Source organism: Epargyreus clarus, unplaced genomic scaffold (assembly GCF_041222505.1).
Source record: "Epargyreus clarus isolate Ecla_fem2 unplaced genomic scaffold, WU_Ecla_fem_2.2 ptg000005l, whole genome shotgun sequence".
NCBI classification, from domain to species: Eukaryota; Metazoa; Arthropoda; class Insecta; order Lepidoptera; family Hesperiidae; genus Epargyreus; species Epargyreus clarus.
Window position 1 is genome coordinate 8559368 of NW_027332213.1, and position 14251 is coordinate 8573618.

General features: G+C 33.3%; 1 protein-coding gene across 1 annotated transcript; it reads right to left on the reverse strand.

Moving 5' to 3' along the window:
* Positions 1-4940: 4940 nt before the first annotated feature.
* Mlc1 (Myosin light chain alkali) lies at positions 4941-12480 on the reverse strand. The gene is made up of 13 exons (XM_073093709.1): positions 12282-12480; positions 11724-11888; positions 11563-11621; positions 10834-11274; positions 10730-10733; positions 10554-10666; positions 10261-10413; positions 10015-10163; positions 9425-9543; positions 7473-7630; positions 6978-7128; positions 6420-6506; positions 4941-5406 (listed from the first exon to the last, which is right to left on the reverse strand). The coding sequence occupies exons 1-13, from the start codon at positions 12403-12405 to the stop codon at positions 5309-5311; spliced, it is 1821 nt and encodes a 606-aa protein (XP_072949810.1). The 5' UTR covers positions 12406-12480; the 3' UTR covers positions 4941-5308.
* Between the last annotated feature and the right edge of the window lie 1771 nt (positions 12481-14251).

Below are 14251 nucleotides of genomic sequence, written 5' to 3' on the forward strand. Positions count from 1 at the left end.
TAAGTAGGTAATACTCGTAATAAATGCAACTGTTCTATGCATTAAATTTCAAGTTTTCTTAAAATTTACCCCGATTATTGTACTTTTTTTAAACACTGGTTACCCTTTATACAGCTTCACACAATGTCCCGAACGCACCCGAATTCGACCGAGCGAGAGTTATTGATGCCGGGAAAACACTTTCCGCGCCATTTTCCCTGGCGTGGATGCGAAAAACAATTTGGCAGCCAATGTAGGTACAGGTTGTATGACACACATTGTAAAAGAAACTAGTTTGGAAATAACTATCAAAAATGTATTTTGAAACCAGATTACTTCAATTCAAAGTATGAAGCCATAAAGATGGAAAAAATATATATGTATACTTTTATAGCATTTTAAGCTAGTTCGTGAAGTATAATTCCAATAACGTCATGACAATATGTATTTTCAATCGATAGTAAAGAACCTCAGGTTCAAACCTTGTATTTTTGCTAGATTTGTATTTTCTTAGTAATTTTATTTATATTATTAATGTTAAACGAATTAGCCATTTATTGTCCGTCTTGCAAAACACCGTGAGAAAAGCATCCATAACATTCACAAATTGTTTGAAACGCAGGTCTGTGGTGTAAAGTTTACCAATTCATACTTTACAAGCGTAGCAGAAACCAGGCAGGCTACTAAAAATCAATCTTAATGTATAGATACTTAATTTATCTGATACCAATTTTTTATTCCTTCTTTAGGGGAGCTGTATCCATAGTTATAACCAAACTAAAATATTGGCTACCTATCACTGTAATCCAGACAATATAATTACTTAATTACTTGTTAGTTAATAATTAATTGCCTAAGTCAAATGAGTCCTTTCGTTTGTAGTGTTACCAAATTACTAATGTAATAGGCACTGCCCTTATGGACTATTGTCAATCGCATCTTGTATAGAAGTGTGTGTATGTCGTTTTTTGTTTTAAGGCCGCACAAGCTTCAAGTACACGATATAGAGATAATGACACGAATAGTATCGTAGGCTTTCTACATAATTTTTATTGAGTTTTTGATGTGAAACATCTATAGCCGCACGTAAAAAAGATTTCTGGCGTGGCGACGATTACCTTTAACTACATAGACAAATGTTCTATAAGGGACAGAGCTATTAGAACAATGTGATAAAAAAAGACAACTAGTGTTTGACCTTGCGTTTCAAGTGTACGCAAACGTAAATATTGACCATGGAATATAGTGACCAATGATTACTTCAGTCAAAACGGGACATCGATTTTTTATGTCAAATACTTTTTACTTGAAAAAATATAGTTAGAAATAATAAAAAACACGCTTTTATGATAAAATTAACTAAAAAGTAGAAAATAATTTTCAATCTAGGAATAATTTAAGGAAAAATAAATAGTATAATTGTGCAAAAAATGTGGGGCGCTTTATGAAAACTGATAAATGGAGCACCCCATGTTTTTTTCACAATTATAATATTTACTGTTACTTAATTGACAATGGCAACGGTTCATTTCGGAGACAACGGCACGAAGCATCGAAAAAAGGGACTGTCCCGTTAAAAACGGGACGTATGGACGTATATTTCTCATTGATACTCATGCTTGTCAAAGACAATGAAATAATGGAACAGAAGGTAAAAAATGTCCAGAACTGTCGATAATAGTTTTAGTACATCGTTTACGTAGAAATGTTATAGTACAGTTTAACTAAATAAATGATTATTATATAAATATATAATTTGATGAAAGAATGTATCTATACAGATGTATCGACTGGTTTAAAATATACGATTTAAAAATTGTTTATATTTATTATCGTATATTAGTAAAGATTACTCACTCCTAACAAGAAAATGTACCCAGTTTTGAGAATTGAAATAGTTGCGTAAAAAAGTTTTGCCACGTCTCCGTGCTAAAATGTCCCTAAAATATTTGAAATAATTATTTATCTATTATGTAAATTACGCAGTATTAGTTATTTATTTGTAAATTTTCTCTAAAAATGTTTTTATTTGTCAAGAATTCAAAAAAAACTTACTAATAAGCCGTTTGTGGCTTCATTCAATTTCAAGGCGGCGAAGTATCTTTACTAATTTATGTTTATTATTTTCAGTTTTATTTTACACACGACCATTAATTGCAAAGTTGTGTACATTTTATAAATGTACTAGCTGACCCAGCAAACATTGTGTTGCCATATAAATAAAAAAAATGTTAAGGGTGAACAACCCTTATCACTTAAGAGATATGAAAAATAGATAGATAGTAGCCAATTCTCAGACTTACTGAATATGCATATAAATTTTGATGAAAATCAGTAAGAGCGTTTCGCAGGAGTACAGTAACTAACATCGTGACATGCGAATTTTATATAATCTTATCGTGGTCTTTTTGAGGATTAATTTCTGGCTATACAAAGATTGTTTATTAAATTATGTTTAGGTTAATTTATTCAATTAAAGAAATTTTAAAATACCGTATACTATCCTATATAAATTTTATGGTAATATTTTTTATTATTTACCACAGATATCGAAGAAAATTTAGAGATTAGGATACAGAATTTCCCATATATCGATTTTATTTTATTAAAATAAACTATAAAAAGTTATATTTTGACTAAAACACACTAATATAAAAATTAAGCAGTGGGATCTTAAACTATAACATACACGTATGAACATCGTGAGCTTCAATAAAATGTCACTTCTGTTCTGTTGATCTATGGTCATAGATCAATGAAAATTTTTTCATTGATCTATGACAGTTCAATTCAATCAATGAAAGTTTTTGTCAATGAAAGTGATAAAGACGCAAAATGCATGGTCATGCATTTTGCGTCTTTATCACTTTCATTGACAAAAACATACTTTGTCTCTTCCTGGTTACTCATGTAATCATGGCGGATCGAACACGAAAAATAAACAAAATTTAATAATTTCTCTTCATTTACGTGTGATAGGTGATTCCATGAATCTTGTTTCTTTTTCGAGCATAATTTTTGCATTTATGCATTGCACAAGAAGGCATTTTGAGGCTTAAAATTCAAAATAATGACGTTTAACGTGTTCAGTGACATTCGTGTGTATTACTACGCCGCGCGAGAGCGACTGGAGTCGTTTTAACTCGTTTTACACCACTTGACGTATTTTGTATGTTTTAAGTATTGCCCGCTTATTTTTCTGATAATAAAATGTCTGACCGTGATAATTTAGAGAGTGAAAGTGATCAGCCTTCTGCAAAGAAAGCAAAATCACACTATGACACACCATCAAGTCATCAGTAAGTTAATTATTTTTTTATAATTAAAGTATGCATTTATCTGTGCATTAAGCACGCGTATATTTGGTGTGTTTTGAGCGCCAGCAAATGTAAAATCTACTATCTTGGTAGATTAAAATCCACATCAAAATCATTGCATACAATGTTTTTAAATTATTAATTAATTTTAATGTCATTCTTCTCAGAGAATAAATTTATTAAGACTGACAGAATTGTATTTCAAAATCAGCTGATGGCGTGCAGCGCACGAAAGTTTTTTCTTATTTGTATTGTTATAAATATGAACATTAAAAAATTAATATGTTTTTTTCTGCATATTACCTACTTTTACAAAATAATGTCGATGTTTCACATCTGCCAGGCGTCCCGTGACGGCTCACATTTTTTTTAAATAAGGTAAAATATTAGGTAATATATCAATATAATAAATGGGATTAATAAATAAATCATTATGTGTATCCCTTTATCCAGCTGGTACACACATACTATCGAACAAGGCGACTCGTAGCTTCTCTACGCACGCTTCTGCGTGATATTGCTTGATATAAATTGTCAGGCTCAAATATGTTAAGTTTATAAACAGAAAATAAAAATAATAGAAATGAAATTATAAGTATTCTAAAGAAGTTAAAGGACTCTTTCATGTAATTTTTTGCAGTTTTAGATACCAAAGTAATTGATAAGCTGTTGTTTCTATTGCGAGCTACGTTTGGAAATCCAAGGTACCTATGTATAAAACTGACGACATAACTAATTCGCAACGAGCCATGATTAACATATTATATGATGAAATGCACCTACACTTTTAAGAGATGCAATATGATTGCAGTTAACAGACACCAACACTGCCGATACATGGTTCGTCCCAATGCGGTGCATCATTAGGCTAGGTTGAGGACGAGGCCGCCGTAGAGACCGTCCGACTCCGTCTGTAAGCTGCATCAAGAACCTTGTCTTTACGAAAAACTATTATAGTAGCATTTGCGTATAAAACGCGAGTCGTAATTATGTAAATCTATGTGTATACAGAAAAATAATGTTGGAAATTTAGTTCATTGTCATTTACGTAAATACGAATACTCATACAGAAATTTTATCCATATTCCTAAGTGTAATAACTATTTTATTATTTTTGGAATTTAATAAATGTGTAAAATGTAAAAAATGTATTGGGCTTGCACAGGCCATCAGACTAAAAAACGCTGACTAAAAATTATAAATATATAAATAAATTTATTGCTCGGATTTGTTGGCTGGATACTACGTATAATTTATTTGAAATATTATGAAATAGCACATAAGACACAAATAAACCAAGTACCAAAGGCTAAAATTTTTCCTGAAAATATTTAGGATTCCGGAATAAATCCGTTTTATATCTCAGAAGGTTATTTCGATATTATTCGAATTTGATTAAGTTATGACTAATACATGTGTGATTGTAAGGAAAGGAGAGGGATTATATTTTACAGTGTTTAATTATATTCATCAAGGTAAATCTATATTTTTCACTAAAAATAATTTTTGTGTAAGAAGATGTCCACCTTGTTTTCTAATTACGGATATTTAAAGACAACAAATATGATTTTTCTACTGATTCTTTTTTCATCAACATTGCCAAAATGACAAGAACCACCTATATATTGATGAATACAAGACAACTGAACGTTTTAACAGTTTATTATAAAATAATTTACGGTTTTTTGTGTTTTTTATTTTTCTCATTATAAACGAACTTAATAAATAAGTTATAATAAATTTAAAAAGACACGTACAACGTGCGTTTCACAGTACTTTCTTTAATCTTAATATATTATGTACAGTCACTGAGAGAAAGTTGTACAAATTATTTTATTGGTGTTTCATCGTATAAAAAGGGGGGATGGTCCGTATCTAAGATGGTGTATACGGGGTTTCGGTGCGGCTGGGGTGATGATGTAGCGGGCGAGGAGCGGCGTGGGCGGGGCGGGCGCGTGGCGGGCCGCCCGCCCGCCGCCCGCCGCCGGCAGCGCGCGGCTGGCGACGGCGAGCTAGCCCTCCGCGGGCGCAGCCTCACCCTCCGCAGGAGCCGGCGCCGCCGCTTCTGGTTTTTTCCTCGACCAACCATCGCACATTTTTCGGAGAAAAGCTAGAAACATTAAAACACATGTGAATAACAACATAATGTCTGGACATTTTGTTACAAATGTTTGCAGTTAACCTGAAAATAGTTAAGCATGATTTATTTGTAAAGTTTGAAGACGGCAACAAACTAAAGTAAAAAATATGAAGTTATATTTGTGGTGATTAAGAAATATTAAACATCTAAATTATTGTTTCTATAACTTATAACGGAAGATTTTAAACTTCCTTGAGTCTTGCGTATAAACAAAAAGCCAATAAAATATAAGCAACAATACATTTATCCTAACATAATATGGAATTCTATTATTATTTTAACAAAATTGTTAAAAAATGAACGATCAATAATAATAATGTTATAGAGATTCAATGCAAGTATTTTGTTTTACCGCTGACGGGTGTTAAAGTTGCTTAATTTTAGAAACAGTAAGCTCTTAATCGTAATTACATTTAGCCAGTCAGTAAATGATAAGCAACAAGAATTTAACACCTTACTTAATACACTTACGATCTTATAACTAAAGATATGACATCACGTGTAGTCCTCTACGCCTTCATCACCTTCTTCAGGAATGCTGTAAATGGAGAACAGGTAAAACAAAGGTCCACACACACAAACTGTTCAATACCGGGACGGTCTAAGGTTTTTCATTCGTATAAAGTGGTGTAGTGTGATCTACAAAACAAATAAAGATCATGGATGTTTGGTGAGTGCTCTACTAAATGCATGCACGGGGGGTGCTGATTGTACAAAGGACATTTGGAGGTTCTATATCATCCCTCATGCTATCAAAATTACTGCAATTCGAACGTGAGTGAAAATTGTGAGAGAGTGCAAAGGGACTTCATTGCTCTATCAAATATAAATTTGTATTTGGATGCTCGATACATAGGTATTTACATTAGGATTTATCGCAATACAACTACTTATGCTGGATATATTTGGTAACTTACAATACGTGGGCAATATAGGTATACCGGGATAAATCAAACTATAATTGAATAAGTTTCATTACTTACATGCGTATGGGATCATGCCGTCGTCATCTTCAGGGTCCATACAATCCTTTGTTACCTCCGCGACTTGATCGTCATCGAGTTTCTCACCTATAATAACAGTAAACATATGAAACCTGATTTTGTTTCTTACTAAAGTTTATAATATCTACTTATTAATTATTAGGGAAGTCAATTATAAATCGCGTTCTCCTGTGAAGTCCTACTAAAAATGCATACAAATAGTCATGAATTGAAATGCAACAAAGGGAAACCGTCGATTTTTCAACTTATGGGGACAAAATCAAATGGATCCCGATAATATACTCTTTGAATATAAGTAGTAAACATTTTAGAAATAAAAAGTGGACTGCTAAAAATTATTAACTGACAAGGGAAGTAATATAACGTATGTTACTCGTACATTTCCCACAGTTAAAATCAATCAAGGTGTTCGGGCTATAGGACACGGCAAAGAATAAGACGTACTCTGACATACATACATACGCTCGAAGAATTTGCCTTACACAGTTAGGTAAAAAACATCATGATACTGTAAAATACTATGACAAAAGACTCTACCTAACGCAAGAAGCGTGTGTGTGAGCTCGGCGGCAAGCATAAGACCGTTTTCGTTCTTGTCATACAGCTTCAGACATTCCAAGAAGTCTTCGTAGCAGCCCTGGTCTTTGTCTTTCTTGGCTTGTGCGAAGATGGGAAGGAACTCTTCAAGCTAAAACAAGAACAACCACAATTAATTTAAGTTTCTAACTCTTCTTTATTTTTGTGGAGTCGAATAGGAAACCTACAGTGAATACGAATATATTTAAATACACTGAGATAAAACCCAATGAAACGGCTAGAAAAACTAAGATTCTAGTCATTGCATGAACATAATAAACCAACCTAAAGACTACACAAGTACTTTCTTACAAAATTCATAAAATCTCAGTTCAGTGATAATCAATGCTAGTATTGTTTGTTGGCAATGTTTGTATGGTTCACAGAGGCTTTCTTCGTATAAGGATGTTATTGACCCTTCGATTTGATTGTATCTTGTTTGTTAAAGACAATTACCGTAAGCTGCTTCTCGCCCTTCTTCTTGGTGCCACCGAGTTTCTCGATGGTGGCCATTGTGGGGTTGGAGTTGAGTGCTCTCAGCACGTCTCCGAGGTTGAAGGCGTCGATCTTGCCGCTGCCATCGAAGTCGTAAATTGAGAAGGCGAAGGATGCCCCTGAATTGCAAAATCATATTTAGGATTCGCCATTGACGACATTGAAGATTAATTTTAGGATAATAAAAGAAAGAAATAATAATACCGCTTTTTAATATGAGGTATTTGCTTATACATATTTTGTATAAATGCAAATATCCCACTACAATCGACTAGATAAAGATATATCTTTATCAAAAATATAATATGGACAAACATATACGGATGGATGTCTGTATGTTAGATCTGTCTAGTTAGTGTAAGTGGCTTCGGCCGTTCTAATTAGATCAATAAAATAAAATTAAATTAAAAAAATAAAATGGATCGATGGATGTATTGGCATAAAATCTGATTCTAAATTATATTGTGGCTTACAATCCAGCATTTCATAAATCTAATACCAATTATATTTAAATTGAAGAACATCGAGAGACTAATGAACTCTAAAGTCAGTTCAATTGAAAAAAAAAACTCATAACAACAAAATGATTAACTTCTTTCATTTATCCTTAGTGATAATGTATTATATATAATGGTCTTAAACCATTCCTTATTGTATTCGAGGAGGCAGAAATATCCAATCAGATGAACGCAGGTGTTTCACAGAGAACAGAAACGTGGGCGAAGCTAAAATGCTATCTTTACCACCACACAATTCGATATTTTCACTGTGGACTCGTGAGTCACATTCTAATTATATCCCGATTGTAACTGTGTCCTAATTTTAATAACTTCTTAAATGTGGCGCCTAGTGTACATTTTTAAAGGTTTAGATCAGTCTGGACCACCATCCAATGAAAAGGATATAAAATAAACAAATTATAAGTTTATAAATGAAAAGCGTAATTATAATTTAGTAAGTACCCATCTATCATAAGTTCTTTGGCACCATTCAACTTAGCATCATAATTTTAGACTACATCCGACCTTGATATTGACAGCCGATTGCGAATAATGAGATTTGTGGAATGATAAATATATAGATGTGAATAACAGAGATAAGTACCAACGCGAGTAGTATTGCCAAAAAATGCGAAGCGCTAATGCAGTGAAATCCGAGCGGAGTTTCTCTGTTTGGGCGGGCGGTAAAGATGGATCACGTGACGCAAGATGTTAATTTTGGAACGCAGCGCGCGCGCATCGTGGCCGTGCCACTACCGCTGCCGCCGGCATCGCTTAGCAACGCGAACCTTTTATGAGAATCGAGCTATACTTAGATGTTACGGTGTTAATGTAATACCCACAAACTCGTTACATATCAACAATTATTATAACCAAAAAGCAACATCCATCATCAAATCATTACAATAATTATTTAGTTTATTAATTCTTATCTTATTATGAGTTATATTTAAAATATTATCACATAGGACAATATTAGTATCCATCCATAAATTATTGTTAAAATATATCTCTATGGTTTGATTTAAAACAAATTTGAAAAGAAACTTACTTTCAATGTCGTTCTTGCTGAGATCGCTCTGAAAATTATCAAAAATATTTCGTTATTTTATGTTTAACTTGTAACATGTAAGTACCTATTGTGTTCTGTGTACGTATGTATTGCGTCACCTCACGCCACTGGAAGTAATTTGTGTAGTGTATACCGTGAGATAGAAAAGATATTTTCACTATTTTTTGAGCACATCACTTCATTTTCTACGCCTTGGAAAAAACATGGTTTTACTCGCGAGCTTCCGGTCTGCGGAATTTATATCACGAGATTACCGCGACTATAGTTACACTTGTTAAGTTACAATCCGTCATTTCACTGAACTTTTCTTCCACATTTCACTGTCCTTATAGATGACTCACCATTTTGTGTGGTGTTAGGTGGTTCCCTCCCGGTCTTCACTGGCAGACGTTCAGACAAGAAGTGGGGCTCGGGAACTTTTCGCCTGACTGTTTTAACTGGCTCAGATGGCGCTCCCGTCTGGATATTTGAGATTTAGCCCAGGAATCCGTGACCGTTCTATTTTCGGCGAAGTTGAACGATGCCCACGATGTCTTCAGACTCATAACATTTAAAGACGGGCAAAAGAGATAACAACAGTTTCCATCTTTTCCACCAACAACTAACGCCAGTCCCAATGGTATATCTACATTTACGCTAAACTATTTCGATCGGTTTTGTGTCGTATATACTCTTGGAATCTAAGGTGTCGAGTATAGGTAGTGAAAAGTAGGTGAAAGATAAACCAACACACCTGATTTAAAAAAAAGTCAAAATAAAAAATAATATTTATTCAATAAATAAAGACAAATTCAATTTTAAAATTACAACAAGAACCACAGAACGGACGTTTCATTTTAACTTCATACGCTCTTATGAAAGAATTTTTTAATATCCTTCCTCGGGATTGCTCGAGTTCATCTCGAATTCTTTTTTATCGTAGGAATTAATAAATGCTTCATTTACAGTATTAAACTTCCAAGCAATTGCACGCGATGGAGACGGAGATCGCAACTTGCGATTATCCAAAAGACTACAAGCGCGATTCCGAGCTTTTGGTGATAGAGGACACATTCCGGGCATCAACCCGCATCGTGTTTCCTACAAACATATTAAAATTGACAAAAATATTGTTTAAACCTCACAAATACACATAAGAATAATAATTTATATGTTATTATATTAGACGAAGACAAACCTTACGCTTCCCGATCAGCCGTTGCTTCCACCACCAACTACGCAATCGGCTCATAAGCCTAGCACCCTGTAGACGACATCGCTTCACTAGGCTGTGCTTATGGGTATCCGAAACAACCGATGTAGTTGCAGGGTCTTCAATTTTTATTAAAGTCTGCCATGAACATAACAATCAAAAATAAGTTTGTAATGAACAGATCCGTTAATATCTTTATTTACAATGAAACAAAGTACTTAAATGTAACAAAATACATAATATGATAGTTCAATCACCTTTGATTGTACTGCATTCACGGCAATGTCTTCAGAAGAACATAATATGTTTTTTGGCAATTCCACCTCTTGCATTATTAGATTTTTGTTATCTTCAATATAATCGTCTTCTTCTGAAAATTTATCATAATCACCTAAAATACATAAATTCGTATCGTTTTAAAAAGTATATATAACTGAATAAAAATGTTACGAACAATACTTACGATTTAAGGTAGAAAATGTTTTCTCATATAAATCTATGTCTTTCTTTGTAATCTCTTCCAAATCTTCATTAGTATCCTTCAAAAAAATAAAGAACTAAGTAAATAGAAAGGAAGCAATGTGGTATACAATATGATAAAATTGAATCAAGCCCAAATTTTACCATTTTTTTAACTATTTGAGTGCCACTTGGTATGTTTTCTTCATAATGCTTAAGGTCATCAGTATTATGCGATATATTTTCGGTAAAATCATTAATCACCGCATCGGACAAAAATGAATAGCTGGAATGACTACTTCCTTGAATATCTTCTACTATCAAATGTTGTTCAGGAATAAATACATCCCCACAAACAATATTAAGAGCTAAATTAACGTAGGACTCCACAAGTTCCGTCGCAGTGCTTGTAAGAAAATCTTGAGATTCTAAGTCTTTTGGTATATCTTCGGCAATTTCAAAGTTTGTTGCTTGCTCTAATTCACTCAAGTCAAACAGGCAATTGATTACCATAGACGGTGATCGCAAGTCAGTATTTCTCTGAAATTTAATTATCTCTAAGTATAATAATTATATAAAATCCTATACCTGGTTTAACTGGCTTCAAGAATATTCATTTTCTTTTCCCTTGCCAAAATTTTTTTTCACATAAGTACACATACTATAATGTTATTATTGATATGTTATAAGTCATACTTGATACGTTTTACTAATTTCAATCAAGTAAATAAATAATATTAATAGGCATCAATGACACCACATGTTTGGGAGGTATCCAAATTAAATTTATGTTTACAATACCTAACTATGAGTATATTTTCTATTTACCGTTTGCATATCTTCATCGCCTTGACCTATGAGTCCGTCGTTATAATTTTTTGTAATATCTGTAATACATAAAAATAAGGAACGTGTTGAGATTAATCGTAATAATTTGCAGTAGATAAATACCAAGCATATCAGTAATAAAATTTAAAATAAAAGCTAACCAAATTCCTTTTGTGGTGTCGTAACAATAACATTATCCTCTTGGTTTATTTCGCAATCATCATCTTTGCCATATCCTGTAATATCAACAATTCCCAGAATTTCGGCATTCTTATAAAACTCTCCATTTCCTTTTTTCTGGTTCCATATATAACGCCATGGTTTACCTATTAATTATTTAAAATTAAGTAGTTTTTAATAATTTACATTTTTTTATAATATAGGAGTAGCAGACGAGCATGCAGTCCACCTGATGGAAAGTGGCTACTGCCACCCATGGACATCTGTAATCAACCCCAGATAGGATTAGATATTCCTACCTAAGGTCGGCCACAGGTGCGCCGCTACCCCTGAGGACTAAGCTGGAACGCCTCGGAAAAGTATGTCTCCCTTTCCACATCCTTCAAACCAGAACACAGCACCGCTCAACATTGCTGTTATGAGGCAGAAATAGGTGTGGCGGTGGTGCCGCCGGAGTCGAACCACAAAGGGTTCTACCACCATCAAAAATGTACATTTATAATAATATAAGAATTAATCTAAAATAATTTATCTTTTACCGGAATCTTTAGCCGTATTAACAATGTCTTGTGCTTCATCTAATACTTGGGTAACAATATTTATTGCCACTAAAGCCGCTAAATGAGGATTACAAGACTGCTCATTATTTGGTAACGATGGCATTTTGTATTAAAATGATTGTTGGAATTTCCTTTACAATTTTGTCGATAAAATAACTATATGATTACTTATGTCAACGGTATATTTTTAACAATTGCCTGTTTGAAACCAGTTTACGTAGTTGTTTGGCTTTAAAAAGGAAACAAACCATTGAAACCTTTGTTAAAATACCTTAAATTCTTATTAAACGTGCCAGTTAATAATAATAAAGGTAATTATGTGGTCTTACGCCTAGTGTACCTACATACAAAACTAGATAAGTATAATTTATCGTATTTGTATTAAAAAAAAACCAAAACCGTGGTAATTTCAAAATTTGAGGCAAATTCAAGCGAAAGAAAATGTTACACTCATTATTATCTATTTTTACCAACCGGTATGATATGAGTAATATTTGCTGTAATAAAGACGTAACAGATTTACATAAAAAGCGTTATTCATTCAAAACAGAGCGTTGCTATTTCTGTACCGCCCAGCCAATAGCTATAGTATTCTTCAACCTCGAGCTATTTTAGCCTGTTTCTCGATTGTGCTGTACCACATCTACATAATTACGGGTATATTGAAAATCGATTATGATTATAATCTCCACTTGCGATATTATTTCAATTAATTCACATAAAATATCAAGTTTACTATGAATTTCTTTACGCAGTCTACTACATTTTAAAAGCAGAATAAACCATAAATAAATACTTATATCCATGTAAAAAATAAAAATAACTTAAGTTTAAATAAGTATTATATTAAAACCCTTTTACTCTGGACCCGGGCTGTGCGGTGCCCATCAGTAAGACAACAATGGATTGACGACGAAGATGGAGGATTTCACAGATGGTAGAATCCTTTCTATTTTCCATAATTAAATAACAAAAAACCTAACGTTCATCCAAATCTATATTAAGTATTAATTTAAAGGTGCCGACTCGGGCGGCACCGCCACACCTATTTGTGCCTATTAACAGTAGTGTTAAGCGCTGCTGTGTTTTGGTTGAAAAGGTGTGGTAAGGTAAGGGACACATACTTTTTCGAAGACTTCCAGCTTATTCCTCAGGAGTAGCGGATCTGCGGCCGACCTCGGGTAGAAATATCTAATTTAAAGGTACTTAAATGTATTCTATGAAATGCTATACAATGATGAATTTAAAAATCGAAAACAAATAAAATTAGGACTCGCACTCCTTACGTACTACTTTCTTACAAATATGTTTATGTACTTGTTTTAGTACAGTGACCATCTAATGATAGACCACCAGTGATAGACAGCCTATGTACCCATTTGTTTTACTACTATTTCCGTAACTTAAAAAGGTTGATCTCTTCAGTCTGTTGCTTTGAATACTAGTATTTCAAATACTGCGATTTTTAATTATAGAGACATAGGCTGTATAATGTATAAATTCATGTTACCTATTTGCAAATACATAGTCCCACTTATTTATTTAATCGAACAACAGACACGCTGTGTTAAACAAACGCCTAACAATGTATACGCAAGCAAAGGGAAAACAATCTATAAAGTAGGAAATGTTTAGTACTGCCGCTCCCTGTCGCGTCTATTTATAAAGCAAATTGCTTGCCACTATGTGAACATTGACACATATAAACCAATCTCGTTAATTTAACGCCACTTTTTATACGTCGAATACAATATCATAATATGATTAAATAGTCTGCACCTGTCCTATAGACTTAAATCACGAATCTACAAGTACAACTGTACAAATGAGCTTTTGTATTAGGCTACATAAAATAAGTAATTAATTTAGTTTCATGATCTAATGATTTTCCTAATGACTTTCCATTTCCAATGAGAAAAGTTTCGACCGTAGTTATCGAACATAGCCAA